The following is a 20,555-nucleotide window of genomic DNA, read 5'->3' as shown; positions in this document are numbered from 1 at the left end:
AAACAACATAAGTAATACAAACTAATTACTAATAAAAAAAATCATCATCAGCATCATCATCTTTCGCTTTGATCGCTTAAATCTCGTGTTGAATTGTTTCCAGATAATTTTAAGTTCATTATACTTATCAGCAGGAAAAATGTCTTTCGCTGCAATTTTCATTTCTTCTAGTAATTTTCGATGCTTCATTGTTCCATATATATGTTATCTTCCTAATCCGGTTTCTATGGTTGAAAGAGGACATTTAAATACATGTATAACACCATGAATTGACAACTTACTAGACATTGAATTAGGTGTTGCCGCTGAAATTGAAGACTCCATAATAAAATTCAACGAATTTATGAATTTGAAAACCAAGACACTGGAATGACACAACGTTCTAAATGAATACGAAAAGATGTGGAGGGCGACGACTGTTCTTTGTTTTTTTTTCTCATAAAGCAAAATGTGTGCTTTACTTTTGTATGCCAACGAGTGCGAAGCAAAAGCAATCTACAAACGGGCTATTGTTAGCCGGAGTTTGATGGTATGAATTTCCTGCTAGTATTTAACACTTCAATCAGTTTAGCGAAATTCATGATCATAAATTGAAAAGAGCTGAATGTTTTTAATATTGTTTCAAATTTGTAGAAAGTGATAAAGTTTAACATAATTAAAGTTTCATAAAGATTTGTTTACTATTTTCTTATTTTATAACTTTTAATTGATAAATTTTGTAATTTTCGCCCAAGTTTTTATTTTATTCTTACGGATTTAGTTCGATATCATAAATTTCCATTAATGGGGTATCATGGTTATAATTAAAATTAATCCTGGATGAAATTTCAAACTCAAAAAAAAAAATGAAAAAAACTACTATCGCTTTTTTCACTAAAGTGACAATTTGCGCAGTTTTGCGCAGCAGCGGACAGTATGCATTTGAAAGCTTACGTTTTTACCTAAATTTTGAATGTAGTTACAACCGTGGCAAACTGCGGCAACTAAACTTTTAAGCTACATTTCTACAAAAAATCACGTTTTTTTTTTTTAGTGTCAGGCCTATGATGACCAAATTTTACAATATCTAATGAAAAGGGTTTGTTTTGCACAATATTTACCCCTCCATTCATTCCGTAAAGTGAAAATGACGCATATCCTGTCGGTAAACAAGGACAATATTCCGAAGTTCAAATACAGGCTCAAATCGAAGCTTGAAGCAAGCAGCTTTAGGAGAGAACGATACTGAGAAATAATATTCAGCAATTCCAAGTGACATTGACTTGAAAATGTTGAAATCTGAAACGAAATTATGACAAAAATTTTAGTTATACGTCCAAAATTGATAAATATACGATAAATTTCTTCTCAAAGGTTGAGATTTAGACCCTTTTTTACAGTATTTTTAAAGGTAAACGCATTTAAATCTATATCTATAAATGCGAATGTCTGTCTGTCTGTCTGTTCCCTTTCGACTTACTGTCCGACGGCCTTTCTGTATCTCAGAGGCGTTGCAGGAATAAGGGGGGGAGGGGTGCTGGATCGATCAGAATTAAATCCGGTATGGTATGTACAATCTATAGTAGCTGATGCATTCCAACGAGTTTGAATTTTACATCATAAGTATGGGAAGATCGCACTACAGCGCGAGAAGTGTTGGGTACAACTGCGGCAGCTGTACCCAATGAGTGGTTTGACGCTGAGTGCCAGCGAGTGACGGGAGAGAAGAACCGCGGTCACATGTTGGCCACGGCTGTGACTCGTCAGAGCATGGGTAGATATCGAGATGCAAGAGCCGCTGAAGAAAGACTCCACCGCCGGAAGAAACGACAGCATTGGGAGCGTATTCTTGCGGAGGCGGAAAGTTGCTTCTCCAGGCACGTTGCGAGGAGCTTCTACAAGAAGGTCAACGGAATCAGGAATCGAAACGTGCCAGCCCCTGTCATGTGCAACGATAGGGAGGGGAACCTGATAACCGAAAAAAAACAGAGGTGGCCAGGCGTTGGAAGGAACACTTCAGTGTGCTGTTGAACGGTGAGGGAAACAGTGGAGTCTAAAGGAGCAGGATGACTATTGAGAATGATGGTCAAGCTGTGGATCCACCATCCATGGACGAGGTGAAGAAAGCAGTGAAAGAGCTGAGAAACTGCAAGGCAGCTGGGAAGGACGGCATTCCCGCCGATCTCTCAAAGTCGGGAGCGAACAGCTGTATCGTGCCATCCATCGGATCATGCTGAGAGTGTGGTCTGATGAAGAATTGCCCTCGGACTGGTTAGAGGGTCTCATATGCCTCAAAATTCTCTCCCGCATCCTGTTCCACAGACTGAGGCCGTTGCAGGAGACCTTTGTTTGAACCTTTGTTGGCGAGTACCAATGCGGTTTTCGAGGGGGACGCTCCACGACGGACCAAATGTTTACCTTGCGACAAATCCTCGATAAATTTCGAGAATACAACTTGCAGACGCACCATCTGTTCATAGACTTCAGGGCAGCGTACGATTCAGTCAAGAGGAATGAGTTATGGCAGATTATGATGGAACATGGCTTCCCAACAAAGCTGATTAGGCTGATACGTGCCACCCTTTAAGATTCTACATCAAGCGTCAGGATACCCGGTGAGATATCGGACTCGTTCTTGACGTTAGATGGTTTGAAGCAGGGTGACGGGCTGTCGAACTTATTGTTCAACATCGCATTGGAAGGTGCTATACGAAGGGCTGGTGTGCAGAAAAGCGGCACCATCATTACGAAGTCGCACATGCTTCTCGGTTTTGCGGACGATATCGACATCATTGGTATCAACCGTAGAGCTGTGGAAGAGGCCTTCGGACCTCTCAGGAGAGAAGCTGCGAAATTAGGGCTTGTCATAAACTCTGCCAAAACGAAATACATGGTGGCTGGCAGAGTGCGTGGTAGTCCGTCGGAGGTTGGTGCTGCGGTGGTGCTAGATGGGGAAACATTTGAAGTAGTCGACGAATTTATTTACCTGGGAACATTAGTGACATGTGACAACGAGGTTAGCCGTGAGATAAAGAGGCGGATAGCAGCCGCAAACAGGGCCTTTTACGGATTACGTAACCAGCTAAGGTCCCGCAGTCTGCAAATCCGTACTAAACTTGCACTCTATCAAACACTGATTCTTCCGGTGGCGGTGGCTACGGCCATGAATCATGGACGCTGAAAGAGGCTGATCGGCGAGCTGTTTTTGAGCGTAAGATTTTGCGTTCAATCCTTGGCGGCAAACTAGAAAATGGTGTTTGGCGCAGACGCATGAACCATGAAGTGTACCAGGCATACAAATCGGCGGTATAGTCAAGCGGATAAAATACGGCAGGCTTCAGTGGGCTGGGCATGTAGCGAGAATGCCTGATGAGCGTCAAGCGAAGGCTATATTTAGCAGGAATCCCGATAGAGGTCGACGGCTTCGAGGTAGACCCCGCACTCGTTGGATGTGTGCTGTCGACGAGGATGCACGCGAAATAGGTGTTGGGGGCGATTGGATGATAGCAGCCCAAGACCGAGGGACATGGCGACGTATCCTGGATTCGGCATTGGATCGATAATCGGTCTGTCGCCTTTAAAGTAAAGTTTCATTTCACTAGCGTGTGCAAGGGAAGGGGTGAATTTTTCTTATGGTAAAGTAGAAAACGTTAATTGCTATTATCATCTCAATTTAATTGTGGAAGGTTTTTACCCTAAAAGGTGTTTTCATCATGGGCACAACTACGGAGGGGCTAGGGAGGGCTTCAGCCCCCTCTAGAAAGTTTTAAGCCCCCCTAGAATTTTCCAGAGAATGATTTTATTCAATACTAGCTGAATGTACCCGGCCTTGCTCGTGTAAAAATTTCTGCTTTTTCTATAATTTTCTATATTTCCATATATTTTTTCCAACCCATCATTTCAAATAATATTTCTATTCTAGTTATTAACTTGTTTATATACCACCTTTTTCGTTGAATAACAATCGATGCGGAGGCATTCCAGCTGGGTCGAGTGAGTTCAAAAATTCCGTTGGAAAATGGATTGCCTCATCAGCACCTCCGACGGTATCGATTAACTTACAATAAACTCAAATTACACTGAAATTACATAATCAAAAGCCTAAGCTTACCTCTGATAGTTAAAATTATTGCTTGCTATGTCTTCTCGTTTTACTTCTTTGTGTAAACAATATCAATATAATCCTTATAGTTAAACATCAGTCTTCATGAATTAATTAACAATTTGGAGATACGGGAACTATCTCCACATTTTCCTCAAGTTTTGAATAACTTCCAATGCAGAAAAACAACCCTCACTATACCAAACGTTCGGACACTAATTTTTGGTTTTGGGGAGTCAGCTCTGACCTATGAACCTAATTCCTGTGAGTATTTGAACATTTTCCTTCTTGCATTTGAAAATAGCGTTGGACACCCGCTCTCATTTTCTGAACACAGTTCTCTTTGTAGAAATATCGACATTATTTAACAATTTTACTCAGTTTTACAAAGCTTGACAGAAAGCAGAAATCGTGGAGATGATCTCAAAACAACGTTTCAATATTACGTCCAAGCCTTCTTCTCTATTTTAGTAACCTTTCCAGAAAATGTAAGTCGCCATGTACGATTTAAAAATTTGCGCTGGACATGAATATTTGAATTCTGGACGTCATCTTGATAACGAAAATATACATATTGCAGAGCATAAATTCATTTTTCACAAAATTCTGAAACCGGAAGTCGCCATATTGAATTTAAAAAATGTCGTTGGACTTTTATTCCTGGATTCTGAAGGTTATCCTGGTTCCGGAAATACCAATGTTTGGAGGTTTGTAAACGTTTTTCTGCAGTTGTATACAGATTCCCAGAAACCTAAAGACGCCATCTGTGTTTTAGAAAAACATCGGACATCATATTTCGGTTCCTAGACATCAACTTCTGGCCATCACCGACCGAGGGCATGAAAGTTATCGTACCTTTTCAAAAAGTTCCCATAAGGCACTAAACGACCTGACTTTATTATAAATTGAGACCGCCTCCCTTTTTGATAGTTGCTCCTCCCTCTTTTCGACATCATGTTACGGTCCTTGGATATCAACCTCTGGTCATGACCGACTGAGGGCATGAAAGTTATCGTACTCTTTCAAAAAGTTCTCATAATGCATTAAAAACCTGACTTTCTAATAAACTGAGACTCCCTTCCTCTTTGATAGCTGCCCCTCCCTCTTTTCGACATCATGTTCCGGTCTCTGGAAATCAGTATCCGGCCTCCAGACATGACCAAAGTTCCAAAAACTATCGTATTCATTCAGAAAGCTCCCATAATGCATGAAAAAACTTGATTTTCTGATCAATTAAGACCCCTCCTCCTTTGGGGGTTGCTCCTTCCTCTTCCCAATATTTCTATGACTACTTCGCCTGTACAAAGGACACGTATGCCAAGTTTGGTTGAAATCGGTACAGTCAGAGAGTTATGCTGGAACATACATACAGACATACAAAACTTTTTGCCTTTCTCCTAGAAAGGTATACTATATATAGCAATCACTGCAAAAACTAAAGTTATAAAAGTGCTCAAAAGGGCCGAATGTCGTATATCACTCGACTCGGTTCGACGAGCTGAGCATTTTCTGTATGTGTGTGTGTATGTGTAACGCTCTCCCAATCTCACTCGATTCTCAGAGATGGCTGGACCGATTTTCATGAAATTAATTTCAAATGAAAGATCTAGTTGCCCCATATTGAATTTCATTATAATCGGATTTTTAGTTTAGAGGTTATGTATCAAAATGTAAAAATAACGAAACATCAATATCTCAGAAACTACACAACCGATATGAACAAAATTAATTGCAAATGAACGGGCTACCTAAAAAAACCTTAACTTTTGAATTTTCTGAAGATTGAACATGTGGTTTAGAAGTGATGGAAAGAAACGTGTTCTAGAGACTATTTAATCTCACTCATGTTTCTCAGAGATGGCTGGACCGATTTCTACAAAATCAGTATCATATGGCAGGTTTAGATGCCCCAGCCTAGTTGATTTTTTTTTGCAATCGGACTATTATTTTGCCTGTTATGTTTAAAAATATGAAATCTAGCTATGAAAAGAACCATATTCCAACGACTACTTAAACTCACTCACTTTTCTCAAAGAAGGCTGAACCGATTTTTACCGATTTAGTGTCAAATGAAAGGTCTAGCTGCCTGATAACACCCAACGGTATTTCGTTGTAATCGGACTGTAACTTTGTCTGTACTGTATCAAAATGTGAAAATCACAAAACTTCAGTACCTCAGAAACTACACAACCGATTTGAAAAATTCTGGTATCAAATGAACGGAATAGTTAGGGGTAAACTAATGAATTTTATATTGATTAAGCATGTGGTTCAAAAGTTTAATTTAAATAAATTTATAAGGAAAGTCAGAAAACATATTTCTCACAAAAATCAGTTATGTCATGAAATTTTTTTTATGTGAATGTAATCCGATTGAATTTTATTGTAACCTGATTTCTAGTTTAGAGGTTATGTATCAAAAATGTAAAAATCACGAAACATCAATATCTCAGAAAGTACACAACCGATTTGAACAAAATTAATTGCAAATGAACGGGCTACCTAAAAAACCCTTAACTTTTGAGCCCTTCTTAAGAGTCATTTTTGCTCTGAAAATACCAACATTGGGGAGTTTGTGAGCGTTTTCCACAGTTTTGAATGGCTTCCCAAAAACCAGAAGTCACCATCTTGGATTGAAAATGGCATCGAACATCATGTTTCGGTATCTCGACATCCACCTCCGGCCTCCAAATATTACCAAGAACCCGAAAATCATCAAATTTCAATGAAAGGTTTCCATTATGTATTAAAATTTATTACTTTTGACCCCCTCCTTCTTTAATGGTGACCTCTTCCCCTACCCAATATTTCTGACCACTTCCTTTGTACAAAAAACATGTATGTCAAGTTTGGTTGAAATCGGTTCAGGCCTTCGAGAGTTATGCTGGAACATACATGCATATACATGCGAAAGTTCAAGCTTTAATCATCCAATGTGTCCTTTCAACTCGCACAGAATTTGCTCTGACTTCGCACAATCAATGCGTGATACGCATAACGCAAAAGTTGTACAAGGAATACATTGACAGAGATCAAAATCAGAATATGTATCATATGGGGCCGTTCCTAAACCACGTGGTCATATTTTGATCACTTTTTATACCCCCGTACCCCTCCGTGGTCTTTCGTGGTCTTTTAGTCAACCCCCTTGCGACTTTAACCACGTGGTCTTTTGATTTGTCAAATGCTAAAATTTCGCTTAAATTTATTACATTTTTATTATTAAACTTTCAGTACATTCTATATTTTTAAAATGCAACAGCCTCATTCTTGACTTGGTGGCAACAATAAATTATAGGTCAGGAAAAAAGACCACGTGGTCATTTCGTTAACCCGCCCACCCCCATGCGTGGTTTTTCGTGGTCTTTTGACAAACCCCCCCGTCCCCCTCTTTATGACCACGTGGTTTAGGAACGGCCCCTATACTACTATACTAAACTTCGGCTTCGGGCGAACGATCAGTTTCGAGGCACTCAAAAAACCGTTCTTTACTTTCGCGAGCCGGTGTGTATCAACGGCTCGTGCATCCCTAAAAATCGTCAGCAACCGAAACAGCCAATGGCGAGCCTTGTTGCCGCGGAAGTTATTGACGCTGGTGCCAGTAACGCAGAACCGAATGCATGTGAATGAAACCAGAGTCATAATTAAATGCAAAATGTTTTGGACTAATCCCCTGTTTTTGTTATTGTTAATCATTGAATGATGTTTTCAAATGACCTGATTCATAAAAGTGAATCGATCAGACAATAATTTCTTCAATGGAGTCAGTACCCTACTTAACTGTATTGATTGCTGGTTGCACTATTTTAACGATGCCAACCTTCTGAGCATCGGCTGATGCTTTATAAGTGTAGTGGTTTGGAGCTGCGCAATACATTCAAAATACGCTAGAGCATCAAATGCGTTATGCACAACGCACATGCGTTTTACTGGTTCAAATTTTAATCAGTAAATGCGCTAATTTCGCTCATAAATGATCTGGTTACGCACACTCCAACTTTTGCGTGTACATACATACAAAACTTATCTTTTATATAAATAGATAAATACACTAAGGTCGCTTTTTACGCGGTTTTTTTACGCAGGTTTTTTTACGCAGGTTTTTTTAACGCGGCTTTTTTTACGGATTCCGGAATTTACGAGGTATTTTTTTACGCGGCATGTATCCCCCGCGTAAAAAGCGACTTTAGTGTACATTCCATACTTCTTATCAGAGCATCAAACATTTGGGCTGTGTTTCGCCAGTTTCCCAGACGTCTCATCACCCACAAGTCTTTTTCGATCTGGTCGAGCCATCGTGCATGCTGCGCCCCTCTAGTTCTGGTGCCAGCAGGGTTGCTGAAGAGATGTGAATTCACAGGGTTGTCGTCCGGCATTCTTACGACGTGACCAACCGCAACCTATCGACTTTCACCAGGTTGCAATGGGGTTCTCTCCAAGCAGCGCGTGCGGTTTATGGTTCATGCACTGTCGCCATTATCCGTCGTCCGTCTATACTCCACCTTCCGTTCGAAAACTCCAAAAGCGTTAAGACCCTCCGCCAGAAACGTCGTTATATCGATTCCGTAGAGGACTACCGGTCGTATCAGGTACATCGTCAAATTTTTGCTTCGTCGCACTGGACTCGATAGAAGTGGGGGTCCTTTTGTATGTCTGAGAAGAAAGGGCCGTCGATAAGAGCATGGTCAGTTTGGTTTGTTGTACGTTGGTCAGCTGATCTCCAGGTGGTTTTGTGGATGTTCTTTTGGGGAGAGAAGGTATTTCGGACTGCCAGTCTGCGGGAAGCTGCTAACTTGACGCATCGCTGGGCGTTGTCGTTCGTCATGCTTTGCAGGCTGTGCCCCGGTATATATATGCATCTCTACCGATCTGAGCGTTCATGTCCCCGATGACGATCTTTATATCTCTACGCGAGCAGCTATCGTAGAGTTTCTCCAGCTGTGAGTAGACCGTTTCTTTCACTATAAAAGGTCGTCCTTCGTGAGGGCAGTGCACATTGAGGATAGTGCAGTTATAGAACCGGCCTTTTATTCTCAACAAACACAACCCGTCACTGATCGCTTGCCACTTGATCGCACGACTTTGCATCCTGCTCAGCACTATAAAGCGGTACCCTGCTCATTGGTTGTGCCCTGCGGCCACAAATCCGCCATACCTTCTCTCCTTTCCGACAAAGCTCCTGGAGCGCTACGATGTCGAAGTCCGGTCGGCACCCGGGGCGTTTAGAGATCTACTGTTACATAAGATCCCTTAGCTGTTAATCGCTGTCCTTATTTCGTCGGCTAGGTCATTGTCGATTGTTCCGGTTCGTTTTCAATTCTTGATTGTTCGTACTGTATTTATTTTAGCATGCTGCTTCACTAGGGCTGCGATGCCTAGCCTCGTGACAAGGCTGCCGTCTTGGGTGTAGCTGGCGAGACACCGCATTTCTTAATTCAAACGTCCGCTCCGGATCAGTCGCTGTTTGAGCCGCCCCTATCCTGAGGAACAGACACTCAAACAAGCTGCTCTCCAAGGATAACAACTACCCTTTCTCTGTCAGCATACGACCAAGTTCACACCGGCTCACCGATCGTCCCTTGGTTCCTCGTATTCGGTAGCACGGTAGCACGTCGGTACCACGTAGAGGTAGGGATTATGCCTTGCACCACACTAGGGTCTATTTTATGTTAATTGGCCAGTTGGCACGGGTGTGTTACTGGTACGCACTGGCCAGCCGTTTACTAAACCTAGCTCTCCTCAATAGCGAATCAGTGTTGCTGAATAAGGTTGGCGTTGACGCTGTGGTCAAGATATTCAATACATCTTTGGAGATTCAATCCCGATTAAAGTGATTTTTTTAACTGTTACGACACTATTTTATGCGTTATTAAATTAGCGCATTTTAACTCTTTTTTTCTCTTTTTTGAAATGAAATGTATGAAGACTAGCCCCCCCTAGAAATTTTCCTTAGTTAGCGCCCATGGTTTTCATGATATTGGTTTCCATCGGATTTCCTTTGTTTTTGCAACGATCGATTGGGAAATTAGTTATGCCTCCATCAACATGCGGCAAAATTGTAATGTTATGACAAGAATTATTAACTATTGAAAAATGTCGAGACATGTAAATCAAATCTAGACGCCATTTTGAAATCTAATATGTCGATTTCCAGTTTCAAAAATCCAATAACTACCACCCATTAAGGCTATTTTTGAAACCAAAAACATATCCAGAGGCCGAAATTCGAGTCCACACACTTTTTTTTAAATCCATGATGACGATTTCCGGTATCCAGAAAACAGCCTGAAATGACCGAATACTAACCAATATGGTATTTTTGGAATCGAGATAATGCTCAGAGACCTAAAAGCAACTCTAGGCATCATTCTGAAATCCAAGATGGTGACTGCCGGTTTCCGAAAATGACCAAATATCACTCAATATGGGCACCTCTGTAATCAAGATGATACACAGAAACCAAAAATCGACACCAAATGCCATTTTGAAATCCGAAGTGACAACCTGCGGTTGCTGGAAATCAGCCAAAAAAGTTCAATCCAGAATCGAGATGTGCTCAGAGACCATAAATCTAATCCAGACCCTATTATGAAATCCAAGATGGTGACTTCCGGCTGCTGGAATACAGCTAAAATGTTCAAATATCTAACAGTATGGTTATTTCTAAAATCAAAATGATGTTCAGAGTCCGGAAATTCCATCCCATTATTCCTTAAACCTAATATAGCAACTTACAGTTTCTGAGGAACAGCCAGAAATGTATTGCTATTGCATGTACGAAGAGTTTACGTTTACGAAAATGCTATGGAGATACATATTATGAACTAATTTTTTTGTTCATTCGTTTGTATCTTGAACTTGTATTCCATCAAACTATGAAATGAAATAACATAATATTCAATTGACTCCAACACAAAAAATTCAATTTTTATCATTTTGCTAAATTCACGGTTTCTTCAAATTTATGATATTTTTTTTTGGCTGTGATAAAATCGAAAATGCACTGTGTTACGTTGTTATAATATTATTATATTTTATATAATATCATAAACTTTATTACACCTAAGATATTACTGGCGGGTGTATCAGGATATTAAACTAAATTTAAGGCTGGGTGACGGACGTGGTATGACTGCCTGAATCTCCTGGAAGAAAGCTGTTTATTCCTAAACGATCTGATAAATGTTTAATCAAACAAACCATCAGGCAAGTTCAGTTTGTATGGCGTTTCTGTTCACGGGTTTACCCAACCCAATTAGGCCCTTCTTACCAACAGATACCTGAAAGTTGCTGAATAAGCAAATTCGATTCTACAGGCAATCCACCTGCATCCGTAGCCGAAGTCTTGAACTGATAGTGACTACATACTACATACTTATACATACACTGTGAACTAGAAGGATGGAGCTTCTGGACAATAAGTTGATGTGTGCTCGGGTTGGTTTATATAGATTACTTTAAACATTATTTCGATTCCAAGTTAATACAAATTCGATTCCAAGTTAATACAAGTTAATTACAAATAGGTATATCATGTTTAATAGATGGATCGAAGTAGGCCGTGGCCGGATTTTGACGTCAAAATTTTCGCTCGCGTGATATTTTGGAAGAAAATTTGTTTAATAGGATAGTGCGTGTAAGTTACAGGTGTTATTGCGAAGTGGGTTTATTCGGGAATGTTTGTTGTGTTGTGCTTGATGCGGAATATTCACTTAAGTTCCGTGAAGAATCATTGATGAACTGGCTGAATTGGCATATGAAATGTTACTACGCCACCGTAGTCTGCAGCGGGTTCTGTATTACTTCTCATGACTGTGTGGTTTGAAACTGACAACAAGGCTAGCTGGATAATGTGTGCGGTTTTGTTCTACGTGTGATTTTGGTGAAAAAGTTGTTTTCTTATTAGTGTAATTGGTCAAGTTTTTCGGTTCAGGTTCTACTGCTGCCCGGGAATGTGCAAAAAGAAGCCAGCGGATCGTCATGAAGCAGATAAGTGGCATTTTTATTCATAGTGTTTTTGAAATGCTCTGTTTTTTGTTTGTTTTGAAATCGCACTTGGAAGGAATTGAAGAGGGGTCGAAAAAGATCGTTTTTGGGATTGCGTCTTGGGCTTACTGAAGAGCGCTCGAAGCGCCATCAACATCCAGATAGAGGAGCATTGTTATTTAGAAATGTCAGGTGAATGAGGTTTCGAAAGTCATAAGAAGTACTCGAAGCAAAGATAATTTCGTAGTTAGCGTCAAATGATATGATTCGTTATGGGCGGAGGGGGAATGTAATCGTTAACATTTTGAGTGATATTTGTCGATGATTGACAACTTGATTTCAGGCGCATATGTGAGAGAAAGTCGTCCATGGCAGTCCTATTGAGGAAGTCGTATACAAACGTGAACTGTTTAACAATTCAGTTTCACACCGTTTCACTTGCGATGTGCCCGTTCAGGAGGGTCGGGCTCCGAGTCGAAATGTGGCACCAAGGCTTTGCTTTTTTCGATTTTCCTATGTTGCATATAACTTTAAGCCGCGACCCAGATTCTCATGACTTAAGGGGTTATATACCTTTTTGGTCGAGAAAAATGAGGAAATTTGAATCTATTTTTAAGCGCATAGCATCATTTTCATTGCATCAAAGGGGTATTTTTCTGAAAGTACAGTTTATCAACAACAACAAAATACGTTCGATTTTGAGGACTATGGTGCAGTAATGATAGCCAAAATCTTATGCTTCACTTTTTCGATTTTTATAGCTTTTGGGCAGATGTTTTATATAATACGTTCCAATTATGACTGGTTCGGCATTTTGTTAATAAACTTGAGACTATATATTGGTCAATATGGATAACTTCGTTTTTAAATTATTAAGGCTTTGTATGCATAAAACTTTGCCAATTTTTCTATTAAATAGGTAACATTCACATCGAAATGTCGTATCCCCGAGCGTCTGCGTCGGTAGAAAGAAAAATAGCGGTCGTGCGTAATGCTTCGGTGTAAACCGCGTTTCCGGTTCGGGAGAGTTTTGCTCATATGAACGTTTTCGAATTTAAGTGATTTCGCGGAGTTTACCCAGATGCTTTTTCATGTTTCACCGAAGATTTCGTTCGGTCGATAAATATCGTGACTAACGAAAACGCGATGTATACCTTCCAAAGAATCGCGGCCAACGTGTACTCGAGATTAACAAATAGCTGGTTGCTACAAGTGGTAAAGGCTACTTCACGCGCGTCGTACGCAGAGGATCGCGGTGTTTGGCAAGAAAGATACTCATGGTTCGTTTCCGTAATAAGCGCGCATCATTTTTATATTCCGTTTTTCAGGTGTGTTTTTCGCGGGATCGTTTTTTTAGAGCAGACGAAGTGAATACGAGAGACGTCGTTAGTCGATCTGTTATATAGAAAATATCCGGTTGACCGAACCTAGGGAGACTCCGTGTTTATACATTTCAAGTGGCCTATTTTTAGATAGATCAACAACGCGCAATAGCTTTCGGTATAAAGAGGATCACCTTACGAGGAGATATCCGATCATTTGAAGTTGTCTCGATTCGGTCAAAGATCCAGTATCCTTGCGTACGATTTATTGTTGCGGTGTTACATTTTCAAACTGGATAAGTTCGAATCGCATTATGAATATCGTGGCGGATGTAATGAACTCAATGGCGCGACACTTGTTGTAAAGAACCCGACGCTCGAAATCAGCGCATCGTTCACCAAAACGAACCCTGCTGTATACCTTGCCCTTTCTCCAACATCCCAGTGATTTCTCGTGGAAGTGCAGAGGTGTTCTCGGCTTCCATAAAGCGAGTATCATGTCAACATTTTCCTATACAAACTCCTTCTTTGACCTGCATTCGGATGCGGCTGGCGCTGGTATTGCCTGATAAATATATTAAGGTCACCAGTTTTTACACATTAAGGATGCATGTTGGTCCCAAGCATCATCTATTGGTTCGCTGTGTAATTACTGCTGATCTGGCAATAACGGAGTAGCAACCGCGGGCGGTCAATCATGCTTATGCTCATGCTCAATAGGTATATCATGTTTAATATCGTGTTGTATTTGAGACATTAGTTTCTATAAATCCTAAGTATTTGAACAAACGAGAATTTCCTGTGTTTTGGCACAATTGCACCCCGGTTTACGGTGTATGAAACAATCTGCTACGCCAACTATCAAGCGAACGTCGCCCCCTTTCTTTGTTTACCGACAAGTTTCAATTATTCACCAGGCACACAAAACTAATTACTCCGGCACAAAATAGAGACGGTAAAGTTGATGGACATATTTTTGCTTCCTTTTCCGCTTCCAGGAATGTTCAATATTTGTGTTTGAGAAGCGTACCGCAGAGAAATTACACAAACCCAAACGGAAAGACATGGTAACGGAGATCCTGCGGGCATCCGTTAAGCAGTTGGAACGTTTTCGGCATCCGAAGGTAAGTGACATTTTATGACAGTGTATGTTGACCCCAAAGGTGGACTTTGTCAGATTGCTGTATACGCATCAGATAAACAGGCAATCCTCATAACTTGACGGTAAACCGGATTTTCGCAGGTTTTCATTAGTTTGTCAAGCAAAAAGGTCGCCGCGAACAATTTTGCACGTATTTTGCAACATAGTGGCCCTTTATCGAACGTAACGACTGTCAGATTATTTCCAGACCTTTTTTGTATTTTATTAGAATTTGTTAGCAATGTAGTAACAACCCTGATTGGCCCATACACTGTAGGATGTTTCGAACTGGAATCTGAAATTTCATGTTTCTCGACAATATTCAACTCCAACGATAAAAAACTTGTTACTTAAGCTGATAACTAGCCAGCGAACTCCAAAACCAGTACAATTCAATCCGCAGTAGGATTAACACTCCACAACTCAGATTATTTACACGTGGAAATAACAACCAGCAGCAGTCACGTTCACTGTCAGAAATAAAATAAAGCCGCTCAACAACGGCTCACATCAAATCAGAGTTAAATCAAGGATTTGCACCACAAACAGTAATAGCAACAACTGGGTCACTTTTGCTACTGTATTTTTCCATCCCATTTCGCCATAAAGATCTAAATGCGACACTGCCCGAACGAAGTGGAATAAGCTTAGACAACTGTGCAAACCTATAGTATTAATGGTACGCTTTGCTTTCAGTGCTAGTAGCAAAGACCTTCTCTAGACGGACGTTTAATCAAACTCTAGTTTCATTCCGGTTTGCGTTTAATTTCATTTTGTCTCTCACTTATCTGATCTTTTATTTTTTCATTTCCGGGAAACCTTCTACAGATCCTGCAAATAATGCATACCGTCGAGGAAAGCTCGGAAACTCTCTCGTTTGCTACCGAACCAGTCATCGCCAGTCTAGCGAACGTTTTAGCATATCAGGTGAGTTGGAACACAGAAAAAAGAGCCCGTAGTGTCACAAAGAACAATATCCCCGAAAACGTTTTGTCGCATAAATTTTCCACCATCAAATTACACATCAATTTCTAGAGGACGATCAATATGCTATACCAACAGAATATTTCCAAAAAAATGACCCCCATTCACTGCCACATTATTCGGAACTGGAATTTCATCCGCCACGTGGAACGTGTTGCGAAATGCGCAACGAAATTCCAGCGCGGTGAGGTAATAAATTTCTGACTGACACATTCCGTAAATCAACTCGGCCGTCCGGAGAGGGAAGTAAACAGCAATTTGCAGTGCTAACAAGAGCGAACGAAAGGTTTTTGTTTTAGATATTTATGACAGTTTTATTACGGCTGAGCACTTCATTTAAGTCCGGACGGTTTGAACGCGGTCTTTTCCGATTTAGCCAGATCAAAGAGAGAAATTAAATAACCGTTTGTAGTGCGTTTTATTAAAAATCTGTCAATTCATGGCGTTAGTAATGTTTTGTCTTTTATGTTTCGAATAGTTTCGTTAGGCTTACGAAAAACACTAGCAAAGTGTTTTATCAGTACCACTTCAAGCTGTTAACCCGTAATGACCCGGGACGGAACTTGTTTTTTGAAAATGCTCGTTCCCAGCACTGGAATGGCCTATTTGGGATAACTTGGAATTTCATTCAAGGGGAATAGTAGCTCTATGTTTTGGTAAAAATGCCACCCCTCTGGACCCCTCCCCGTTTTCGTGAGACGCAAATATGTCTGTGTTTTCTTCTAATTTTTCAAACAGATTGAGCAAACACTGGGAATTTTCATACGTATCAATTGCTCCATGTACCAAATCATGTCAGGTAGATGAAATATGGTATGAGTGAATTTTGGAGTTTCTAAATTATTTCAGTACAAAGACACAAAACTACGAATTTTCATAAAAAATCAAATAAGAAAATCGTTCTTCAAATTTTAAGCTATACATTTTTGGAGAGAGGTCTCCAGAATAAATACGCGATGAAATATTTATTTTAGTATGCAAATATTTTGAAAAAAACGACTTTAAATTCACTTAAGTACGTATTTTCATGGAAATCTGATTTTCTCAGTCTCCCACAGTAGGTTTAAATTTAGCTCTTCAATTTTCAAGCTATATATTTCTAGAGTAACGTCTTCTGAATCCAAAGATGCTGAAAGATTTATTCTAGCATGCACAGATTTCGAGAAAAACGAGTTTGAATTCACTAAAGTACGAGTTCTTATGAAAACTTGGTGAATTTAAACTGGTTTGCCTTAAAATGTTTGCATGCTAAAATAAATATTTCATCGCGTATGGATTCAGGAGACCTTACAGCAAAAATGTAGAGCTGAAAATTTGAAGAACGGTTTTGTTGTTTAAATTTTTATAAAAATACGTAGTTTTGTGATTTTGTACTGAAATAATTTGGAAACCTCAAAATTTACTCTTACATACCATATTTCATCCACCTGACATGATTTGATACATGGAGCAATTGATGCGTTTGAAAATTCCTAGTGTTTGCTCAATCTGTTTAAAAAATTAGAAAAAAACACAGACATATTTGCGTCTCACGAAAACGGGGAGGGGTCTAGAGAGGTGGCACCTTTACCAAAACATAGAGCTACTATTCCCCTCGAATGAAATTCCAAGTTTTCCCAAATCGACCTTTCCAGTGCTGAGAACGAGTGTTTTCAAAAAACTAGTTCCGTCCCGGGTCTTTACGGGTTAAGCGAAACAAATGATTTTTATTCCATCAATTTTTTTACAAATTCCTAATTTGCTTGACAATAACTGTGTACCTACCTGTAAATACAACTTTAATGGAGACACTTTATACTATACATTAGAATTAAATCATAAACCGCTTCTATTGAAAGGGGCTATTCAAAACTAACGCTATTTATTAAAATCTAGTATGTTGAAAAAAAATGGTGCATTTGACTTGGCTTGGTTGAAAAATCAGTGCAGACGAAAAATTATCCCTGTTGTGTAATTTTCTATCTCCAAGTGCATGACATGTGATAGGCTTATTAAGTTTTGTTTGATGTTTTTCCTTTCCCTCGGCTCTGCGGAATCTGCCGAGATTGACAACACTGACATGACCTTCACCATAGCACGGAGCACCTATCAGTAGGGCTGAGATCGGGTGTGCTATATATTTAACCATGTTCTAATTTTTTCTTGAATTGAATCCCCAATGTAAGACACGTTTGTTAATTTGATAGTCGATCCGAGCATCCGATATATGGAAAAGGAAAAGTAATAAACATGGCGATACGAGACTAGCGATAACGAATAGCACTAAACCTACTCTACATCGCCTGTTACTCGTATCGTATTTCTATACAAAAAACAATCCAACGAAAGATTAGATATCGTTTAAGTTGAGGTTGCATCGAAGAAGTGGTTGTATCAAACCAGAGCAGCTCCATTTTTTGTACCAATTTCCCGCCAGCAATTCCTGGTATTGAATCATCCCATTTCAACAATTGTACAAAAAACCTTGAGGCTAACGGGCGAATAATAGATCCTTTTTTCATTCGAAATACAGATTGCTTCAAGAATGCTTTTGGGTTGTTGTTTTTTACCTAAAAATCATGGCCGCATTTCAATACTGCTGAGTAATTCCATAAAAAACGGGCAACCAATTTAATCGACCATTTTGAATTTGGCTGGAACTTTGCATAGACGTTTCTATAGGCAAAAGATGCCATTTTGTGCTAGTGGTTTAATTTTTTGGAACACGACTCATTTTTGAGGAGCTATTGATGATTACAAATATTTAAAGGGCCAAAACGGTTTATTTGATCGGTGTGACGTCTTCGGCGAAGTTGTAGATAAAAATTTAGTTCTTCCGAAAAAAACATACACTCTAAAAAAGTTATTTATTTTTTGAAAATAACTCAAAAGAAATATTAAAACCTAAATTAATCCACCTAGCGGTCAGACTCAGCCTTTCTCATTCAAACTTATTATTATAAAAATAGATTTACATGAATGCTTAAATCCAATAAAGGTATATTCACTCTTTGGGTTCTTAAATATTGATGTTGTAATTGAAGTATAAAATATGAAATTTGACGTAATGTTAGTGCTTAAGAAATAGCGAAATAAAGGAAATGACTCTCAGTTTCGAACAATTTAATCACGAGCGATACCGGGAACGTTCAGATAGTACGATACCACATTTAAATTATGTTGAAGCCACATATATCGATCGAAGCAGGTATAGTTTTGAATAGTCTTTGAATTTCTTTTCTTTCCAAAACTTTTGAACAGCATATCAAATTGTTATGAAGTTGTTATTTGTAAGTTTGAGAAATGACTCGTTTGTATGACACTAGTTATGTTCAAATAAGTCGTGCAATACTTGAGATAATAGACTTTCGTTGTTTTACAAATTAAAACATAACGGTTGCTTAAGTTTGATTACAATCAAATGAGAAGGTAACGTATAGGGCAGCCAAACTTTGAAACCACGTGTTCAATCATAATTCATCAGGTAACCCTTAACTAGCCCGCTCATCTGATATCAATATTGTTCAAATCGGTTGTGTAGTTTCTAAGATAATGAAGTTTCGTGATTTTCACATTTCGATACATTACAGACGAAGTTACAGTCCGATTACAGCAAAAATCGATAGGGTGTTATGAGGCAGTTAAACCTTTCATTTGATACTAATTCTGTGGAAATCTGGTCAGCCATCACTGAGAAAAATGAGTGAGTTTAAACAGCCTCAGGATAACTTCTCTTTACATAACTTTTGGACCATATGTTCAATCATAACGAAATTCAAAAGTTAAGGATTTTGGGGACAGTTCAATCATTTGAAACCAGTTCTATTGAAATCGGTTGTGTGGTTTCTGAAATATTGCTGTTTCGTGATTTTTACATTTTGATACATAACCTCTAAACTAAAAATCCGATTACAATGAAATTCAATAGCAAACCTATGGCGCAACTAGACCTTTCATTTGCAATTAATTTTATGAAAATCGATCCAGCCATCTCTGAGAAAAGTGAGTGAGAAAAAAAAGTTGCACATACACACTAGGGTGGGACAAAAAATAAATGTTAGCTCCAATGCACTTTTCGTGTTCCTTATGGGTCCCATAACAACTGTGTAACTTTTCAGAACGATCGGTGAAACGCCCGATTTGCGCCCGATTTTTAAAGTTTCCATACGATTTTATATGGGAAAATCCACTTTTTCAAAACTTATTCTCTAGAAATTCCAAGTTGGCTCCTAAAAATATGTCGATACATGATATTTGTGTGAAATTTTCCTGGGAAAAACTCCTCTGAAGACCGTAAGGCGCTACGATGCTTGTAGAAACAGCTATTCACCCCAAACTGATTGAATGTCTGACGGACGGCTCACCATTGAAATTTTCCAGCAACACTGCTACAGCATGCTGCTATTGCAAACTTGCCTAAGCATGAGAAATAATTTCGCGTGGAATTAATTTTCAAAGTGTGATTTTCGCTCAGAGTATCCTCGGGGAAGTCTCCAAGATAAATTTAAGCAATATCATTTCTCATCACATGGTTGAATTTGCAACAGCAGCATGCTGCAGCAGTATTGCTAGTAAAATTCAATGGTGAGCCATTCGTCAGATATTCAATCAGTCTGGGGTGAATATCTTTTTTCACAAGCAAGGTAGCGCCTTGCGGTCTTTAGAAGAGTTTTTCCCTGGAAAATTTCCTATAAGAATCATGAATTGATATATTTTTAGGAGCCAACTGGAAATCTCTATAGAAAAAGTTTTGAAAAAGTGGTTTTTCTCATATGAAATCGTATGGAAGTTTCACCGATCGATCTGAAAAGTTACACAGTCGTTATAGGACCCATAAGGAACACGAAAAGTGCATGGGAGCGAAAAAATAACACCATCGCTTTTTTCCCATATAACCGTGTCCCAGTCTAATACACACACACACATACACACATACACACATACATACATACATACAGAAAATGCTCAGTTCGTCGAAAGTGGTCGAGTGGTATATGACATTCGGCCATTGGGACCACTTTTATACCTTTGGTTTTACCAGTGATTGCTATACCTTTCTAGG

At 39.3% G+C, this 20,555-nt stretch overlaps 1 protein-coding gene across 7 annotated transcripts in view; it reads left to right on the top strand.

Annotated features, from left to right (window-relative positions):
* The window catches only part of LOC129725190 (SCY1-like protein 2), a 331,670-nt gene that overhangs the window by 144,245 nt on the left and 166,870 nt on the right, over positions 1-20,555 (top strand). For all 7 annotated transcript variants that reach the window (XR_008728031.1, XM_055680719.1, XM_055680721.1 and 4 more), the window contains exons 3-4: positions 14,388-14,513; positions 15,359-15,457. Coding sequence is in view for 6 of the 7 variants with exons in the window: in XM_055680719.1 (XP_055536694.1) it covers positions 14,388-14,513; positions 15,359-15,457 (225 nt within the window). In the remaining variant the exon portion in view is untranslated. The remainder of the gene's footprint in view (positions 1-14,387; positions 14,514-15,358; positions 15,458-20,555) is intronic.

Source organism: Wyeomyia smithii, chromosome 2, assembly GCF_029784165.1.
Source record: "Wyeomyia smithii strain HCP4-BCI-WySm-NY-G18 chromosome 2, ASM2978416v1, whole genome shotgun sequence".
NCBI lineage: Eukaryota > Metazoa > Arthropoda > Insecta > Diptera > Culicidae > Wyeomyia > Wyeomyia smithii.
The sequence above is the reverse complement of the archived record's forward strand: the minus strand, read 5'-3'. Positions and strand labels throughout refer to the sequence as shown.